This window comes from Neovison vison, chromosome 5 (assembly GCF_020171115.1).
Source record: "Neovison vison isolate M4711 chromosome 5, ASM_NN_V1, whole genome shotgun sequence".
NCBI classification, from domain to species: domain Eukaryota; kingdom Metazoa; phylum Chordata; class Mammalia; order Carnivora; family Mustelidae; genus Neogale; species Neogale vison.
Genome location: NC_058095.1, coordinates 26,302,088 through 26,322,395, shown reverse-complemented (window position 1 = coordinate 26,322,395; position 20,308 = coordinate 26,302,088). Strand labels below are relative to the sequence as shown.

General features: G+C 44.5%; 1 protein-coding gene across 1 annotated transcript in view; it reads left to right on the top strand.

Moving 5' to 3' along the window:
- VPS53 (VPS53 subunit of GARP complex) overlaps positions 1-15,277 on the top strand; it is a 136,514-nt gene extending 121,237 nt beyond the window's left edge. The window contains exons 20-22 of the mRNA XM_044248201.1: positions 10,975-11,112; positions 12,728-12,832; positions 13,351-15,277. Coding sequence (XP_044104136.1) covers positions 10,975-11,112; positions 12,728-12,832; positions 13,351-13,521 — 414 coding nt within the window. The 3' untranslated portion in view covers positions 13,522-15,277. The remainder of the gene's footprint in view (positions 1-10,974; positions 11,113-12,727; positions 12,833-13,350) is intronic.
- Positions 15,278-20,308: the final 5,031 nt, after the last annotated feature.

Below are 20,308 nucleotides of genomic sequence, written 5' to 3'. Positions count from 1 at the left end.
CTTTTTAAAAATTCACAGAATTCAAAATCATTTGGAAAAAAATATTTAAAGCAAAATTTAGATTTTTTTTTTTTAAGCTCAAACACCAAGGTAAAGGAAAAAGAGAATCAGGTAGTATGTGCATAATGGCAGTTGGAAGAATGAGAAAATAGAATGGTTATTCCTGGGCACAGTTCTCAGTAAATCCCAGTAAATCTCCTCTAAGTGTGGAGTTCAGCACACCTTTTAAAAAAGCAAGTGGACGGGGCACCTGGGTGGCTCAGTCAGTTAAGCGGCTGCCTTCGGCTCAGGTCATGATCCCAGGGTCCTGGAATCGAGCCCCACATCGGGATCCCTGCTCAGCAGAGAGTCTGCTTCTCCTTCTCCCTCTGCCTGCCACTCTGCCTGCTTGTGCTCTCTTTCTGTCAAATAAATAAATAAAATCTATAAAAAATAAATAAAAAAGCAAGTGGATCAATAACAATGTAATTCCCGTAGGGATAGATTTAAACAAAACTCACCAACCACTGCCTCAGCAAACTAGGAATAGAAGAAAGATGGTTGACTCTGATAAAGGTTTTATACAGAAACTTAGGAGAGGGGTGTGCATTACAAAGGCTAAATCCGTTTGTCAGAATTCTACAGTTCAGAATTGTACATCCCAATATACTTACATTTTACCCCAAAAAATTAAGTGAAGGATAGAGCACTGACAGCAGGGTTTCTCACCCTCTGCACCGTTGACACTTTAGGCCTGGGAACCTTCCACTGTGGGGCTGTCGGGTGCATTGTGTGATGTTTGGCAGCACCCCTCACCATTACCCACTAGCCGCCAGCAGCACCATCCCGATTGTGACAAGGGAAGATGTCTGCAGACATCACCAGACATCCGAGCACAAGTGAGGGTACAACCAAACCACCCCCAGTGAGAGCCACTGGATTAGAAGCATAGATGCAGTGTGATGAGAATGATGATGTCTTTGGTGGCAGCAGCGTGGCAGTACATAAGGAGTCACTATACTATTCTCTGTACTTCATATAGGTTTAAACCTCTCCATAGTAACAAAATTTACCAAAATAATAATAACAACAACAATAACAGTGGTGTTACCCTACTCATGAGTAATCCAAAATAAAATTTTGAGAATTGACATAAAACCCCATGCTTTCTGAAATTAAACTAGCTTCCTTTTGTATTTTCTGACTGTAGAACTTATGTTCAGGGGCACCTGTAGAACCTGGCTCAGTCAGTTAAGCGTCCAACCCTTGATCTCAGATCAGGTCTTAATATCAGGGTCGTGAGCTCAAGCCCCATGTTGTGTTCCATGCAGGATCTGAAGCCTACATAAAAAAAAAAAAAAAATTTTTTTTTTAATTTTAAAAAAATTTTAAATAACTTACATTCAAAAAAACTGAACTTCTCCTTCCAGTTTTTGTGTACATGGGCTACTGTCCCAATCGTGAAGTTTTCTCCCTTTTGCACAGCACTTTTCGCTTTCTGTAGAGCTTCTTGAATCTACCTACCCTATCACTCACTTTCCTATGTCTCTTTAAGCCATGGCCCACCTTGATTTCTATGAGCCCATCCTTCCCACTGAGCTTGAAGCCTTTCTACCACTCAGCCGAAAGGGTCCTCCCGCTGTGACACACAGAGCAAGGGGACAGACAATAGCCACCCCTGCAGAGGAGTTTACAACCATCAGCAGGGTCACCAAGGTCCTGGAGTTGGGAGGACCAGGCAAGCTTGCAAAATCAAGGAATCAGTTAATAAAAAAAATTACAATAAACCTGCTTAATGGTCAATTATAGAAAGATTTTCTCTTCACACTAGGGGTAAGACAAGGATGTCTGCTACCACCATTTCTGTCTAGCCATTTCTCTCCTGTATTACCCTTGAAGTTCTGTTGTTCAGAACAATAAGACAAAAATAAAATTAATTCTTAAAGAAATAAAAGATAGGTACAAATTAGAAAGAAGCAAAACTGTCATTTTTCACAGAGAAAAATGATTATGAATGACAGTATCCCCGGAAACCTACAGGTAAACTATTAGAATACAAATTTAACAGGGTTGCAGAATTGATTTTTTCAGGCCAGTATTGATTTTTCATATTTTTATATACCAGCAACAAACCATTTGAAATGAAAAAATTTAAATGAAACCATATATAGTAGCTTCAGGAAACAACCGAGGAATGAATCTGTCCAAAAATTTTTAAGTCTTCTACATGGAAGACAACACAATATTAAGAAACATTAAAATGGCAGGGTAGCTCAAGTTCATAGATTGAAAGACTCAATATTAAGAAGATGTCAGTTCTTCTAGGATTAATCTCTAGATATAGTAAACTAGCAAGGGGTGGGGTGGTGTTAGAGTGTGGATATAAATTGATAAACTGAGTCTAAAAGTTAGGTAGAAATGCAAAAGACTTTAGAATACCTAAAATAGTTTTTTAAAAAAGAACAAAGTCAGAGGACTTAAATCTCCAGATATCAAGATTTATTTTAATGTTATCATATAATTTGGGCTGCATGGTACTGGCGTCAGGGACAACAGACAGGCCAACAGCACAGAATCCAGTTCAGAGATAGACCCACTATGTGTATATGTTACAGACACTTGATTTCTGCCATAGTGACCCTGCAGTTCAGTTGGGAAGGGATGCTCTCAATAAACAGTGCTGGTAATTGAATATCCACGTTGGGGCGGGGGGGGGGTTGATCTTGACTTTTACCATACACCATATAAAAAAATCAGTTCCACCAAAGATGTGGAGAAATTGGAACTCTTCCTACACCTCTGGTGAGAATGTAAAATGCCGAAATTTGGGGAAGTACTTTGGCAGTTTCTCAAAAAGTTAAACATAGGGTTATTACCAACGACTCAGCATTTTCACTCCTAGATACAAAAGAACTGGAAAAGTCTGTTTGCACAAAACTTGTGCACGGGTGTTCATAGCAGTATTGTTCATAATAGCCACAAAGTAGAAACAATTCAAATGTGTCTCGCTGATGAAGAGAGAAACAAATGTGGTATCATCTGGAATGGGAATATTATTCAGCCACAAACAGGAATGAAGTATGTACTTGTGCTGCAACATAGATTAACCTTGGAAACATTACACTAAGTGGAAGAAGCCTGATATAAGAGGCTACATATTGTAGGATTCCATTTACACGAAATATCTAGAACAGGCAAATCGAAAAGACCCAAGTAGATTCATGGCTGGTGAGGGCGAGCAGAGAGGAGGGAACAGGATTTGATTGCAAAGAGGTATGGGTTCCTTTGTGGAGTCATGACATGTTCTGGAACCAGATAATGGTTATGGTTGCACAACCTTGTGAATATACTAAAACTGAATTATGCTTTCAAAGGGTAAATATTATTCATATGCAAATTATATCTTGATTTGAAAAATTCCAGGTGGATTAAAGCTCTAAAGGTGAAAAATAGGGGCCCCTGGGTGGCTCAGTAGGTTGGGCAGCCAACTCTTTCTGGCTCAGATCGTGATCTCAGGGTCCTGGGATGGAGCCCCACATCAGGCTCCACATTCAGTGGGGAATCTGCTTCAGGATTCTCTCTCCCTCTGCTCCTCCTCCCACTCTCTTGTGCTCTTTCTCTCTCAAATAAATGGATAAATATTTACTAAATAAACAAATACCTTCTAGGAATGTGCCTTTATCTTCTTAAGGTTTTCATAACTAGTGATAGTCATGATGCTCCCCCTTCCCCCGCCCAAGATTTGTAAGGGGCTTTTTTTCTTTTTCTTTTTCTTTTTTTTTTTTTTTTTAAGAGAGGAAGGGTAGGTAGAAGAAGAGAAAGAATCTTAAGCCGGCTCTACACCCAGCCCGGAGCCCGACACACAGCTCCATTTCATAAGCCTGACAGCGTGACCTGAGCCAAAATCAAGAGACAGACACTTAACTGACCAAGCTACCCAGGTGCCCTATAGGAGACTATTTAAGAAATGAATCCTCCTCATGGGGCGCCTAGATGGCTCAGTCGTTAAGCGTCTGCTGCGGCTCGGGGCATGATCCCAGGGTGCTGGGATGGAGACCCACATTGGGCTCCCTGCTCAGCAGGAAGCCTGCTTCTCCCTCTCCCACTCTCCCTGCTTGTGTTGTTCCTTCTCTCGCTGTGCTTCTCTCCATCAAATAAGTTAAAAATCTGAAGGAAAAAAAAAAAGGAAAAGAAAAAGAACTGAATTCTCCCTAGGGACGCCTGGGTGGCTTAGTTGGTTAAGCAACTGCCTTTGGCTCAGGTCATTATCCCAGGTCCTGGGATTGTCTCATGTCAGACTCTCTGCTGAGCAGAGAGCCTGCTTCTCCCTCTGCCTGCCACTCTGCCTGGTTGTGTGCTTTCTCTGTTTCAAATAAATAAATACAATCTTAAAGAAAAAGAAAAGGAAGGAAGGAAGGAAGGAAACAAACCCTCCAGGGTTGCCTGGGTGGCTCAGTCAGTTAAGTGTCGCCCTCATGATTGCGGCTCAGGTCATGATCTCAAAGTCATAAGATCAAGCCCCACCTTGGGCTCCACACTCAATAGGTTAAGTATGCTTGAGATTCTGTCCCTCTCCTTCCGGCCCTCCCCCAACTCATGTTTACACTCTCACTTGCTCGCTCTCTCTCAAATAAATCTTTTAAAAAAAGAAAAAGAGATGAACTCTTTAAACTTTCCACATCTGGATGATGACCTTCCACATACACAACATGCTGGCCAGCCTTGCACCCCAGTAACACATGAACAACACAAGCTATACCACCCCAAAAGTTTTCTCTGAGGCTCAAATTTGGCTGATGGCCACCTCTTGCCCAATGCTTCATGCCTAAGGAGATGAACTATTAGCTACTTTCAGAGATGACAACCAGCAGATTTTCATGATAAATGGAGCCTTTCACCTGCACTTCCCACAGACAGCTGCAAAGGCTGTCAGACTGGCTTTTGCCTTTTCTGACCTCATTGCTTTTTGTAAAACCTGAGACTGAGGTTTCCATCTGTACAGATGTCTGGTGAGAAAGAATTTTATTGTGACTGACTAGAGACTTGAAAATACCATATCTCTCAAGATAGAGGAGACCCAAAGAATTATGTCAAGTTCATTCAGAACTCTCCCTGTCACTTAAGACCATACAATTATTTATGCATATAATATATCTCTGGGAAGTAGGAAGTACAGAAAAAGTGGGAACTATCCCCATATGTTTTTAAACATAATCATTTTTTTCCCACCAACAAATAATGCTAAGACACGGCTTTGATTTTGACAAGGCTCTGAAAATTTGCTGCATGGAAGATAAAGTTGAATCCTTACCAGGCATCAAATAGCATATTAAAAGAGAGAGAGAGAGTGAAAGAGAAAAAAGAAGAAGTGTTCCCAGTTAACATAAGTGTAGAAACTAATATCAAGAATACTGGCTTAACACTTAGCTCAAACTTTAACATGTTCCCACATTTGCTTTATTGTTTTAATAAAGTAAATCATTACCATTATTACTGAAGCCTCCTGTGGGCCCTAGCCAGCCATTCCCCTGTCTCCATGCCCAGAGGTAACCATTGTTCTGATTCTGATTTTTATCATTCCCATGTGTATTTTGGTATGTTCCATCTGTGTATATTCCCAAATTATATGATTTTTGTTTGCATTTTAAAACTTTATATAAACCTTTATATAAACAGTACTCTACATATCATATCCTGGCTGGCTTTTTTTGCCTAGCAGTTTTTTGAGTTTTATCTGTGTTGATGTATATTTGAATCCGTTCGTTTTAATTTCAGTATTGTATTCCATTGCACGAATATGCCACCATTCGTTTATCATTCAGCTGTTCATGGACATTTAGATTGTTTCCAGTCTTTTGCTTTTACAAACAGTGGATGCAGGGAGCATTTTTCACGTGGGCAAGAATTTCGCTGAAGGATGTAAGTGTGAGGGCTGTGTTATGGGTTATGCACATCCCCAGGTAGGAAAACGTTATTGGATTTCCCCCAAAGTGCTTTTATTTGTACTCTTACCACAAGTGTGAATTTCATTGCACCATATCCATGCCAACATTTGGTAGTATCAACCGTTTTACTTTTGTCTCTCTGATGATCATGAAATGGTATATAGCTTGTAGCTTTCATTTTCATTTACTGGATCACTAATAACGTTGAGTATCATTTCAGATGCCTTGTGAGCACTTGAGTTTCTGCTTTTGTGAATTGCCTGTTCAAATCTTTGCCCCACTGTTGGTGTTATTACTGTTGAGGTTTTGCTGGCCTTTTTTATTGTTGCTGCTTTGTAGGAATTGTTATGTATTTTGAATATTATTCCTTTACCAATATCGCAGATACCCTTTTCTGATTTGTGTTTTTCCTTTGCTTCTGTATCTTTTGATCTAGCCTCATTTTAAGGTAATAGATTTTTTTATCTGTCCTGTTTCCCATTCTTCTATCTATAAGTAAGAAGAAGAATCTGTTTTCTTCTGAAAGTTGTTCTTATCATATCTAGGTTTTTAATCTACCTGGGATTTAACATGCTTATTCTTCAGAGGCATGTATTGGGTTCCCTCGGAGCAAGAGCAGCGATCATTTCTAGTGGGCTCTGATAAGTGTTCTGATGCTGGGCTCCTCGTGTAGGCCTCAAGCAGTCTAACCTCATCTCTCCTATGCATGCTTAGTACTTTAGTTTAATTTAATTTTTTAAAATATTTTTTGGGCACATGGGTGGCTCAGTGTGTTAAATATCTGCCTTTGGCCCAGGTCGTGACCTCGGGGTCCTGGGATCAAGTTCCGCATCGGGCTTTCTGCTCAGTGGGGAGCCTGCATCCCTCTCTCTCTGCCTGCCTCTCTCTGCCTACTTGTGATCTCTCTCTCTCCCTCTCTGTCAAATAAATAAAATCTTTTTTAAAAAATAAATAAAAGATTTTTTATTTGCTCATTTGAAAGAGAGAGAAATAGAGCACAAGCTGGGGGAGAGGGAGAAGCAGACTACCTGCTGAGCTGGGAACCTGATACGGGGCTCTGTCCCAGGACTTGGAGATCATGATCTGAGCCAAAGGCAGATGCTTAACCATCTGAGCCACCCAGACACCTAGCTTAGGTATTTGACTGTAAGCCCAAGGCCTTTTCAAAAAACAGATACTAGGAGAGTTAAGAATTTTCATCTCTGGGGCACCTGGGTGGCTCAGTGGGTTAAGCTGCTGCCTTCGGCTCAGGTCCAGGATCTCAGGGTCCTGAGATCGAGTCCCGCATCGGGCTTTCTGCTCAGCAGGGAGCCTGCTTCCCTCTATCTCTCTCTGCCTGCCTCTCTGTCTACTTGTGATCTCTCTCTGTCAAATAAATAAATAAAATCTTTAAAAAAAAAAAAAAAAGAATTTTCATCTCTGAAAACCAAGAAGAGCCCCAAATGCCCTAATAGTTGAATGACTGGCAGTTTGACTAGCCACACTACCACATGGCATTCTTTCCTCCGTGTAGCTTCCTCGCCAGCTTTTTTTTTTAATTGAGGCTTTAAATTTTTTTCAGACCAGTTTAAGGCTCACAGCAAAATTGAAGGGCAGGTACAGAGAGTTCACATATGCTTCCCTACCCCACAAAAGCTTAGCCTCTCACCCATTAGCAATAGCCTGCCCCAGATTGCTACATTTGTTCCAACTGCTGCATCTAAGGTGACATACCGTCACCACTCAGAGTCTGTAATTTATGTTACGGTTCACTCTTAGTGTTACATTCTGTAGGTTCAGTATATATTGACATGGATCCATCATTATACTGTCATACAGAGAAATTTCACTGCCCTAAAAATCCTCTGTGCTCCACCCATTCATCCCACTACCACCCCCAGTTCCTGGCCACCACTGATATTTGTTCTTTTTCCATAGTTTTGCCTTTTCTAGAATATCATGTAGTTGTAATCACATAGGGTTCTTTCACTTAGTAGTAGGCATTTAAGGTTCCTCCCATGTCTTTTCATGGCTTAAAGCTCATTTCTGCGTAGTGTTGAAATTCAATATTCCATTACCACAGTTTATTCAGCTACTAAAGGACATCCTGGTTGCTTCCAAATTTTGGCAATTATGAATAAACCCGTTAGAAACATTTGTGTAGGGGTGCCTAGGTGACTCAGTCGGTTAAGCGGCTGCCTTCGGCTCAAGTGATGATCCCGGGGTCCTAAGATCGAGCCTGGCATTGGGCTCTCTGCTCAGCAGGGAGCTTGCTTCTCCCTCTCTGCCTGCCATGCCCCCTGCATCTCTGTCAAATAAATAAAATCTTTTTTTTTAATGTAAAAAAAAAAAGTTTCACACTCAGAGCAATGGTGGCAGTAGGATTGTCACCCTCTGCTACCTTTGGTGGGTATGTGATTCTCTTCTCCTAAACTATTGGAACAGGCCAGAGTGTATATGCCCTTTGAAGCTTCAGCCATTTCCCTGCCACCTGGTTGCCAACAGTGCAGCTGCTTAGCAGTGCATGTGGAATCATCAGGAAACAGTGTGAACTCGAAGCCAACACTGTTCCACAGCATGTATCCGGGCGACAGGAAACAGAGATACAGTGTCCTGTTCACCTCATCATCTAGCGCACCTGTCCATCATGTGACACACCTTCATCAGCAAGTTAATCCAATCTCTAGAGCTTTGATTTTGTCATCTATAAAGTGGGAACAATAAATGCCCATTGGGGAGGCTCTTGTAAAAATTAAATGAGACGAAACATGCCAATCATCTCTCCTGACACTTGGTATGCAATCAGGAAAGTTAATATTCTTCCAAACAGTTGGCATCCCAGAGAACGGAAGGAAAGAAGGAACAAAGGAACAAAGGAAGGAAAAGGCAGATTGTTACCAAGATACTGATGTTTAAATTTGGTTTCTCTCCTACATCCTTACCAACATCAGAGAAATTAAAAATACAGCAATACTGGGCCACCTGGCTGGCTCAGTCGGTGAAGTGTGCAGGTCTTGAGCTCAGGATCATGAGTCTAAGCCCCAGGTTAAGCATAGAGCTTACTTAAAAAAAAAAATTTTAGGGGTGCCTGGGTGCCTCAGTCCATTAAGCACCTGCCTTCAGCTCAGGTCATGATCTCAGGTTCCTGCATCAGGCTCCCTGCTCACCTGGAAGCCCCCTCTCCCCCTGCTTGTGTTCTCTCTCTCTCTCAAATAAATAAATATATACAATCCTTTAAAACAAAATTTATATATATATATTAAGTTACCATTTTTTGCCTATTGAATAAGCAAGAATTTTATGATCATCTTAAGGGCTGATGAGGAAGGGTGTAGCCTGCACTCCTGCCAGATACGTGAATAGGTGCACATTCCATTTGAAAAGCAGTTCAAGATCTGTATCAAGAACCTTACAATGTTCTTATCCTTTGATCTGTCCTAAAGACTCTCCTAAGGAAATGCCTTTGATAGACCTAGAATTAGTATATACAAAGTTGTTCGCCACAGCATTCATTGGTTATAATAATAAAAATCTAGGAGTGCCTAGGAGGCTCAGTCAGTTGTGTCCAACTCTTTTTTTTTCTTAATATTTTTAAAATTTATTTGACAGAGATCACAAGTAGGCTGAGAGTCAGGCAGAGAGAGGAGGAAGCAGGCGCCCCGCTTAGCAGAGAGCCCAATGTGGGGCTTGATCCCAGGACCCTGAGATCATGACCTGAGCCGAAGGCAGAGGCTTTAACCCACTGAGCCACCCACACACCCCTGTGTCCATCTCTTGATTTCAGCTCGGTGGTGGGATCAAGCTCTACATCGAGCTCTACAGTCAGTGCAGAGTCTGCTTGTCCCTCTCTCTTCCTCCCCATGCTCGTTCTCTGTCTCTAAAACAAATAAATAAAATCTTAAAAATAAATAAGTAAATTAAAGTTATATACACACACACCATAGAGTATAAGTAGCCATTAAAAATAATTTTTAATGGGCGCCTGAGTAGCTCAGTCATTAAGCATCGGCCTTCAGCTCAGGTCATTATCTCAGGGTCCTGGGATGGAGTCCCACATCGGGCTTCCTCCTCGGTGGGGATAGTGCTTCTTCCTCTACCCCTCCCTCTGCTCATGATCTCTCTCTCTCTCTGTGTCTCTCACTCTTTCAGATAAATAAAACCTTCAAAAAAGAATAATTTTTAAGACTGCCAAGATGGGAAAATAAAATACAAAAAAACTCCGTATATTAACTGGGAAAACCAGGTTATAAAACTGTATATATACTATGATTCTAATATAAAACTGTATATATACTATGATTCTAACTTAGTGGGGGGCGGTGTTTTTATTTATTTATTTTAAAGTAGACTCCATGCCCACCGTGGAACCCAACATGGGGCATGAACTCACGACACAGAGATCAAGAGTCAGATGCTTTACTGACTGAGCCACCCAGGCACCCCTGTAGTTTAGTTCTGTTTAATTTTGGTTTTTTTATTTGACAGAGAGAGACACAGCAAGAAAGGGAACACAGGCAGGGGGAACGGGAGAGGGAGAAGCAGGCCTCCCACCAAGCAGGGAACCTGATGCAGGGCTCAATCAGGACTCCAGGATCATGACCTGAGCTTAAGGCGGACGCTCAATAACTGAGCCACCCAGGCGTCCCTCTAGTTTAGTTTTATCTACACATATATAGACCAGCAGGAATTCTACTACATCTTTTCTCTAGATTTATTGAGATATAACTGACCTACAACACTGTGTAAGTATAAAGGTACAGGGTGTTGATTTCGTACATTTATATATTGCAAAATGATTACCACTGCAGCATTAGCTAACCCCTCCATCCTGTCACATAATTCCATTTCCTTTTTGTGGTAAGAACATTGAAGATCTACTCTCTTACCAGCTTTCAAAGGAATATACCACATTTAACTGTGTCTCCCTTGTTTTTTCCTGGGCAGTAGGAGTTGTAAAGAAAGTTTTTATTTTCAAAATTCTCTCCAATGCATTACATTTAAAATCAGGAAACTGTTACTAATCAGCATAGGTATACTAAGTGTTGTGTAATATGCTGCTTCATTCCCACAGCTGTTGCTGGACACCCATTCCCTGAAGATGGTCCTGCTTGATCTACCTTCCATTGGCTCACAGGTGGTGAGGAAAGCACCTGCCAGTTACACCAAGATTGTTGTGAAAGGCATGACCCGCGCAGAAATGATACTCAAGGTGGGGCTTATGTCTTCCTCGGAGTTTCTGTTAAAAGGGGCTGGTTATCTGGTGGCTTATTCCAAGTAGTACTGGTTTTGAAAGTACAGGTTAGGGTCTGTCCCTATCAGTCCCAAGGGATTGTCCACATTCCTTAGCTGGACTAGATTTTGACCTCATTAGATACTGTTGAAAGTCAATAGACAGTTACTCAGGCGATCAGTAATTCTTTCTGACAAATGAATTTTTTGTTGTAAAGGGATTCTCTTGTAGTAGGATTTGGCCAAGATTGGAAATCAGGTGGGTTGTCACCATGAATCAGTGTGTCAGCCAAGGATCTCTTTGCTTCTCAGCAGGACTTTCCAGCCCAGGTATCAGTTACTCCCTTCCCCATAAACCTCTTCAGCTTTCTGTATTCTACGACTTTACAGGAACTCTAAACAGATGTTTCAGGGACTGAATCTAATCAGCGAATGGGCTCTCTAAAGCCCCATGTAACAAATTATTATATGTGGGTGATGATGTTGCAAATGTCTGAAGCCTTGAGCACCTGCATCTGATTTTCACCTGCCCTTGTTGAGAAGTGGGGTGAGGGGCTCTCGGAGGAGAGGGGAAGCCTGGAGAATAAATGAAACCATCATGAAATGTTCCTAAAAGAGCAGGGCTTGCAGGCTGGTCAGGTCTGTCTCCCAAACAGAATGACTCTCAAATGATGGCAGATAGCTTGGGAGCTATCTGCAGGGAATGTCTGAGTGAACTGGTCCTTGCCCCTCTGTGGTCCATTTTCAGGATTCACAACAAAACCAGTCCACCGCAGGAAGAAAATCAGACACGACATTCCAAAACCAAAGAGGAATGAATTTGAGGCTCTCAATACCATTAGTTTCCTTCTGTTTGTGTATTAATCGATAGTTTAAATGAATATAGTTAAATGAAGTTCAGAGTTTAAGTCTTGAAGAGCTTTGGGATTTTTGTCTTTTTGTCCTCATTCACTTAGATTTTTTTTTTTTAAGATTTTATTTATGACAGAAAGAGGTGGTGAGAGAGGGAACACAAGCATGGGGGAGCTGGAGAAGGAGAAGCAGGAACCTGATGTGGGGCTCGATCCCAGGACCCTAGGATCATGACCTGAGCCAAAGGCTGACGCTTAATGAGTAAGACACCCAGGTGTCTTAACCTAATGACTAAGACACACCAGGTGCCCTATAACCCACTTAGCTTTATGACTTTTGCGACCCATCCCTCAGGGATGAGGGGCCTTGGGACAGAAGGAGCAGGTATCGTGAACCCCTGTCTCCAAACAGGAGACTCCAACACGGTGTTTCGCAGAGTGGTCCCGATATGTAAAAATCGCCTGGGAACCAGCCCGGGCCTTCTGAGCTAAAAGTCTTCAGGAGGGGGACGTAGGAATCTGTACTCAAAAAGCAATCAAAAGGTGATACTTGTGATTTAGCAAATTTTAAAAACCATGCTGTCACTGAATTTGGAGATGAAATACGGCATTGGGACATTTCTGAGCTCAGGATTGCTGTCACTTAAGGAGATCTTGCAGAATCCATTTCAGGTCAGCTTGCAATTAGGGAAAAAATGATCATCCGCCTTCCAGTCATGACTTCCTGTCTCTCTCCCCTGGTAGGTAGTGATGGCTCCTCACGAACCATTGGTGGTGTTTGTTGACAACTACATCAAACTCCTTACGGACTGCAACACAGAAACCTTCCAGAAGATACTGGACATGAAGGTCAGTTCAGTGAGTTGTTCTGTCCACACTCGCACATCCTTGTCGCACTCTGGTTCTTAACTGGGGTGGGGAGGGGAGAAGGTTGGGACATGGGGTCCTGGGTAGCTCTCTCAAAGTGCCTCTGCCTGACCCCATGCTGCAAACCAGATTCTAAGAAGTGTTCTGGGGAGAAAGCTCCCGGGCCAAATAAGTTCCTGATGGTGCTGGTACCTCCGTGCCCCTTCGAGGACCATGGCACCGTGGAGCCTGGGAGCAGAAGGAATGCAGTGGGGAAGGAGTAGTACCCTTCCGCACTCTGTCCCTTCTCTCTTGACCCCTTCTTTTGCTCCTATTATCTGTTTTTCCTTCCTCTGCTTTTCTCCCAGGCTGCTCCTGGCCTGGGCTGGTAACTGCCCTCAATAAAGTGTTCATCGTCCACCTGGAGTAATTACGCCATTTGCACAATCCACTGCTGCGCTTTCCCCCCAGGCCTTTCTGGGGCCAGATTTCATGATTATCCTCCTTTGTCTTTCAATCAGGGGCTGAAGAGAAGCGAGCAGAGCAGCATGCTGGAGCTTCTACGCCAGAGGCTCCCCACTCCACCTTCAGGTCCAGAAGGCTCCAGCTCCCTGTCCTTACTGGCCCCAACACCAGAACAGGAGTCCTCGCGTATCCGCAAACTAGAGAAACTGATTAAAAAGAGACTGTAGGAGCAGACACAGGGCACTTTTGTCCCCTGGCCCATGATGCTCAGCAACCCCCCCCCCACCTCTCCTGTGCTCCCCCTGACTCTCGGATCATCTGTCTTGAAACTTCCTGGGACATATGGGTTGTTAATGAGTCTTGCCCATGACCTGTCTTAATCTGTGTCCTGATTAAGAAGCCAAGCAAGGGCAGGGTGAAGAAAAGCCTCCTTAGTTGATCCCAGATTCCTACAGCAGAGGCGGCGGTGGGCGAAAGGACCGCACAGTCCACTTGTGTTCCTGGGCTGCTTTCAACCCATCCCGCTGTCACCGGTCTAGCTCCCCAACCTCTGCAGTCAAATCCGTCTGGCTTGTGGCCCCGTCTCCCGTGCCTGTGCAGGCAGCTTGGGTGAGAACACCTGGATCCCACCCTTTGCTCCGTCTGCTGCTGTTTGAGGTCACCTCTGCAGTCAAGCCCTAAGACTTGTCCTCTCTGCTCTGTGGGCTTGGCTCTTGAGGAGGTGGCAGAATACAGGTGGAGGACATTGGCCTTGCCTTATGAAGGCAGTGGAGGCAGGAGCACTCTTCCTCATAGGTCCATTTTCCTGGTACATAATTGTCATGACTGGGCCAGTGCGTTCTTCTCATTTCTCCATAACCAGCAGTCCCCTGTCTGTATACGTCTAAGGAGAAATTCCCACTGTGTCTCTCACCGGGGAAGATTCTATGTGTTCTCTGTGCCGTAGGGCTCCTTGCTTGGGGCTGGGGATAGACCTGTATCTGTCCACTCACTGCATGATGTAAGCAGATTATTTTCTCCATATCTTTATCCCCACCCTGCTCCTGACTTCTAGGGAAGGGATGGCCTTCTGTGAAGAGAAACTAGGACGTTTTCCTAGAAAAACTTGTCCTAGGCTTTCTCCTCAGATGAAGCTGTGGGACTGTGCAGGAGGCCGGAGCCCTTTAATCCTCCCCCCTTCCTGCCCATTTATTTTCAAACCCAAATTACTTTCCAGAATGATCTGAAACAACAAAAGCAATATGAAGTGCCAGAGTGACCTATGACTTTATTACTATCAGGAAAGAACCCAGGTCCATGGATACCTTAGGAACAGAATGTTGGCCTTAAACACCTGCTCAGAGCCTGCCCCAGCCCTCTAGAAAGGGGCCAATGGGCCCATCTACAAATGGCACCACCACTTGGGCCATCTGTCCTCAACCTGGAGAGCCGGGGAAGCCGGCAGGCTCCACATGGTTCTTGTCACTCTCAGTGTTTATCAATGCACACTTCTCTTGTCAGTTCATTCCCGAAGAGTCATTTTCTGGACATCTCCATAACGCATTGAGATGTCAAGCCGATGTTTTCCCCCAGTTGGTGGTCACAGCCAGGGAAGTTGCTTTCTTGATTTATTACGTTGTCAGGAATCTCCAAGGAGCCAGCACATGTCAGGAGGAGTTATGTTAAATGCCTCATTGAAGGGGTCTGAATGCTGCATATGCGTCCTCTAAAGACAGCGTGTTTCTCAGCTGGGGATACGTGTCAGAATCATGCGGGGCCCTTTTTACACCTACAGTTGCCTGGAGATTCTGAATCAGTATGTTTGGAGTGGGGCCTGGCATAGAAGTAATTATAATGTTTACCCTTTTGTTAAAAACCACTGCAATAAAATTAGACACTGTACCCATTCCACACCCCCCACCTGCTTTCTCTAAGTTTAAAAAAAAAAACTTTGAAGCCAGTTTATGTGGGTAAAATAAATATGGATCATTTATAACTGAAAAAGAGCTGCTGTTCTTATGGACAGACTTCCTGCTGGCTGGCTTAGAGGGGCCCACGCTGGAGAAAGTTCCGTTTGGATCATAACAGTGAGACAGGAACCACAATGGCTAGAGTGTTTTGACCTCCAAGTTCAGTTCTGGAATTGAAATTGTCACCACTCCCCTTCCTCTCTTAAGGAACAAAGAACTAGTACCTAGGACTTTGCCTGCCCCGCCCCCGCCCCCGCCCCGAAAAAGGTGCCTGGTTTCTCATGCCTAGGAGGGCTCTTCGGTGCACATCAGACAGGACTGAGAGCAGACTGCCAAAGACCAGGGTGACAGTTGTGAGGCCAACGGGGCGAGCAAGCAGGTCTGCAGCTGCGGCCTGATGTGGGGCTGTTACGCCGCTCCTGGATTGCTGCTGGACAAGGAAACCTGGTTCCCTATTTGCGGAATGCTAGGGAAAAATGCCAAAAAGTCACAGCTGGAAATGTAATTCCTCTCCCTAGGAAGAGAAATCTAAAAAAAAAAACTAACTTGCTGACAGTAAAAGCCAGTGTTTCACACTTTTTGTCTACTCTAAGTCAGATTTCTAAAAATAAAATCATTAGAACTGCATTGGGCCCCTTAAACAATAGCCTTAGAAACATGGCCGCATGAAAAGCTGGAACGCAGAAAGAGTCCGTGTTGCACTGTATATAGCAAATTGAAATTTCCAGTCTCATTCTAAGATTTATCAAAATAGATAGCCTCTCAGACCCTCAAAGTTGCATACCTTTGGGAGGTATCAGTTTCCTTAAAATAAAGAGACTGCGTTTTGTGTAAATATCTTTCATTTCCCCCATCTGGAAGTGATTTCTTGGTGCATATTGGAGCATGAAGTACTACAGTTAATTAAACATTACTGGATGTCATTTGCTAGGGTGTATTTCCTCACTGTTGACAGAAAACAGAACAGACAATAGAAAGGAATCAGGAAGCCTGTGAGCCATGGGCCCCCCGCAGTGTTTCCCCTGCGCCCCTGTTCCCTGCCTAAGATGGGCCCCTTCCCTGACCACTGAAGGGACCAGTGCCTGAAGACAGCCCTGCTCATCAGCAGGGTCCTAGCATGTCCGGGCTGTGCCAGACACCTTCTGTAAATATGTATAAAGGGTGCTGCTTCCAACTTGGAACCCTTCCTGTGCCCTGAATTTCTATCCTGTTGACTTTCCCTTCTCCACCTTGCTGTTCCAGTCATAGCCTGCTTTTCCATGTGACTGCAAATGAGTTCTCTCCCGTCCACAGTAAGTTAATCCTGTTTCCTTAATAACTGGGTGAGCATTTTGCAGTGAACTTTTTGGGAAGTCTGATGTTTCAGCGGTGGAAAATCTGTTGCAGCACTTCCATTGAGTTGACTTGGAGATCATTACCTAGTTTCCATTCTTTATTTTCACCAACTCCCCCACTTCAGAAGGGTACCCAGAGATCAGTCTGATGAAAAAAGAAAGAAACCTTTCCTTATAACCCTCCAGAAGGACAAGGCGGGATGGTTCACCTGCCAGGTTCTCTTCCCTCTTAACCTCCATAACTGGGCATGGGAGGCCCTGGAGAGCAGCAGAATGGGAAGAAGGTTTCCAAGACCTGGTCTCCAGGGCTGGCTCTGGCACTTTGACATTGGATGAGTCTTTGGTGCTCTGAACCTTAGTTTCCAGGGTCTGTAAAAGGGGTTTCTAATGAATCAGACTATATAGGTCACCTAAGACCAGGTGATATGCCCATGCTCTGTAAACTGTAAAGCAGTGTGAAGTAGGAAGTGTTCATTATCACTGGCCAAGCCCACACCCCTGGCAGCTGGCCTGGCTGGATGGTGGGCAGCCACAGGGCTTGTTCTATTCCTGGACTGACTTGAACAAGACGGCCAGTGGGCCACATAACCATGCCGCTCTGTGCCGGCTGCCTCTGCCACGAGTGTTGGAATAATAGCTGGTCTTTGCCTTTTTAGGTCATGCCCGTGATATCCAACTTATTCAAAAGCTTGAGGACTCTCCAAACCCTCTCATCCCCTTGCCCGAGCAGCTGCTATTTTCATAGCATTTAGGGATAAGCCTGCAGACAAGGGGAAGAGAGCTTTCTCCCTCCCTCCTGTTGGCTGGGGTGCCTGTTGTGGAAAATGCGGCACGGCACGTTTCCTCTAAATGCAAATTAGAAGGTTTGCCAAAGGCTGCCTTCCAAACGAATTCTTTAGATACGGTGTCTGGTGTCCACAGACCAGATTTCAACTGGCCATTCATGGCAGGCAGGGACAAAACTCTCGCCTGCCCTCTTTCTCCACCCCACCACCCCCTCACCTACAATGACCAACAAAAAAAAACTGCGCAAGAATATCTTGGGACAGGCTATTTATCACCAGCTATTTAGTTTACAGTTGCCTTTCAAAGAAGTTTAGACTTTTCTCAAGGCCAGCTGAATCCCTGTAATCTGGGCTTTCAGTTCCCTCTGGGGATTTTGATACAGAGAGTGCTAAGTGATAGAGCGATATTAAAGTTAAACAGCGTTTGGTGCTTTGTCCCCTGGGAATGTATATCACTTAATCTGAGGGCTCTGGTAGCTTCTGCTCAGTAATCAAATGGAATCTGTATGCTTGCCGGGCTTCTTCCTGTTTGGGGTCATTTTTCCAAAAGTGCGAAATTAAGAACAGCTTCTCCAAAAACTTCCCTTTACTTCCGAGGCCAAGACAAGTATTTGCAAAGCGGGCTGCCACTTTCAGGGGTACCAGGTGAGATGGGGGAGAGAAACTCTATCTTCTTGTGCTTGTTTGCTTTGCACTACTGGAGAAGGAAGGCAGTTCTCAGGGACAAGAGAAGCGGACCAGCTGCTGGAGAGCCCACATTCCACAGAATTCTTCACGAATGAAGGCCCCGTGGTTGGGCTGCCATTAGCAGACAGATAGAAAAATAACAAATATTGTATAATGAAAGCATGAGTTCACACAGAGAGACCCCACAACCCAATACCCTGTTATGTCCCAGGGGCAGCTCTTAAAGGATTCCAAGTGCTGGCAGGGTAGCTGGCTGGCTCGGTTGTCAGAAGAGGGCACTGATCTAGGAGAGGGCCCAGCTGATTTAGCCCCAGGCGTTGGGTTGCCACCTGGCTACTGTATAAGCAGATACTGACTTTGATTGTAAGGGGGACTGAAAGGTCTGTGCTTTTCCAGTGCTATCCGGAAACTAGTGACTGAGGATTGACTGTGCCCTGAACACCTGGTAATGTCTCAGGAGAGCAAAATCCCTGTGAAGTAGGTGTGATCGGCTCCAATTTTATAGACGTGGAGCTGGGGACCGGGAGGGCAAATGCTGCCGAGGCTGTGTGGCTGGTAGGTGGTGGTATGCGGCCTTGACTCCGGCCTCTGCCCATGCTCCTCATGCAATACCTATGGCTTTCCAGTGTATGAGACAGTTTTACATGGGACTTTTGCTCTACGACACAGAAGCATTTTTTTTTAAAGATTTTTATTTATTTATGTATTTGACAGAGAGAGATCACAGTAGACAGAGAGGCAGGCAGAGAGAGAGAGAGGGAAGCAGGTTCCCTGCTGAGCAGAGAGCCCGATTCGGGACTTGATTCCAGGACCCCGAAATCATGACCTGAGCCAAAGGCAGCAGCTTAACCCACTGAGCCACCCAGGGGCCCCAACACAGAAGCATTTTTATGCATGTATTTTCTGAGTTCAAATAACTTTCGAAGCAAATCCATGAGAATGTTGAAATTATTTTTTTAACTGGAAAGCATTTTATTGTTTGTAAATAGAAGGTTTTTATTTATCGTTTTTAAAAATTCTATTTATTTGTCAGAGAGAGAGAAAGCACAAACAGGGGGAGGGGCAGAGGGAGCAGACTCCCCACTGAGCAGGGAGCCCAATGTGGGACTCGATCCCAGGACCTGAAGGCAGACACTTAACCCACTGAGCCACCCAGGTGCCCCTTATATATGCACTCTAAAGGGGAAGTTAGAATTACACCTTTGTGGAGTTACTTTGCCCCCCAGAACATGTCTGAAGAACTACGGATTTCCTCCAGAAGTCAGTCCAGAAACTGTTCACCTTATTAGTAACTGCTGCATGTGGCTTTTCTGACCTTGGAGTGGAGTAGGTGGGGTGGGGAGCAGTGTCCCCTTTGGACAGGAAAGTGCACCATTTCAGTTGAAGTTCACACTCCCTGTTCAACAGCACAGCTGAGCTGTCCCCCAAATCCTGTGTGAATAGCCCAAGGGTCCCCCTCCTGGGCTCACCCTTGCCACCTTGAGAAAGGCCATCGGAGGCAAGAAACCCCTGGTGCAAGGCAGCTGTGTTCTAAAAACAAAACAGTGCCACTGGAATGGGCGGAGGAAGCTTGGGCGCCATCTGAAGGGAAGCCCATCCTTCTTTCAAAACCCCCAAAGGCCTCACATATGATGCCTGTGGTCCCATGTCTGTGTATGCGTGCTTCCCAAACGTCCCCGGACTTGAAACACGGAAATGAGAATGTGTATGCTCCCATTCCCTCCCACTGGGGCAACTCAACTGAAGAGGGTGCTGGGGCCAGGGGCAATGGACATGGGGACTGTGGCTGCTTCAGAGTGTCCCCCAAACAGCCCCAGAGCTGGAGGGATCAGTGTGGGTCTTTGCTGTGTGTGAGCTAGTCCCAGGTCTGTAGTTCGGAAGCCCTGAACTGGAGCATAAGTGTTAGATAGTATGTTAGTTTATTTGGTTTTAGAACATGGGTCAAATTCCTTCATTTTGCAGATGGAAAATGGAGGCCCTGAGAGTTTCAGTCACTTGCTTATCCCCACTGTGATACTGCGCCCCCTCCCAGCCCCTGTGCTACTTCTGTTGCTCTAGTTATCATTTCAAATGGAAGGTACAGCCACTGCCTCTGTCCCCCACATGCATTTCTTCTTACTCAGCATCCAGTCAGCTAGTTTCCAGAAACTTCTGTGGAAGGTCACTGATGATCTTCTTGCTAAATTTTCGTTCTCCATGCACTCTCCATTTGTTTGATGAGTCCTTCCCCACCCCGGGGAACTCCTAAACTCCTTCGAT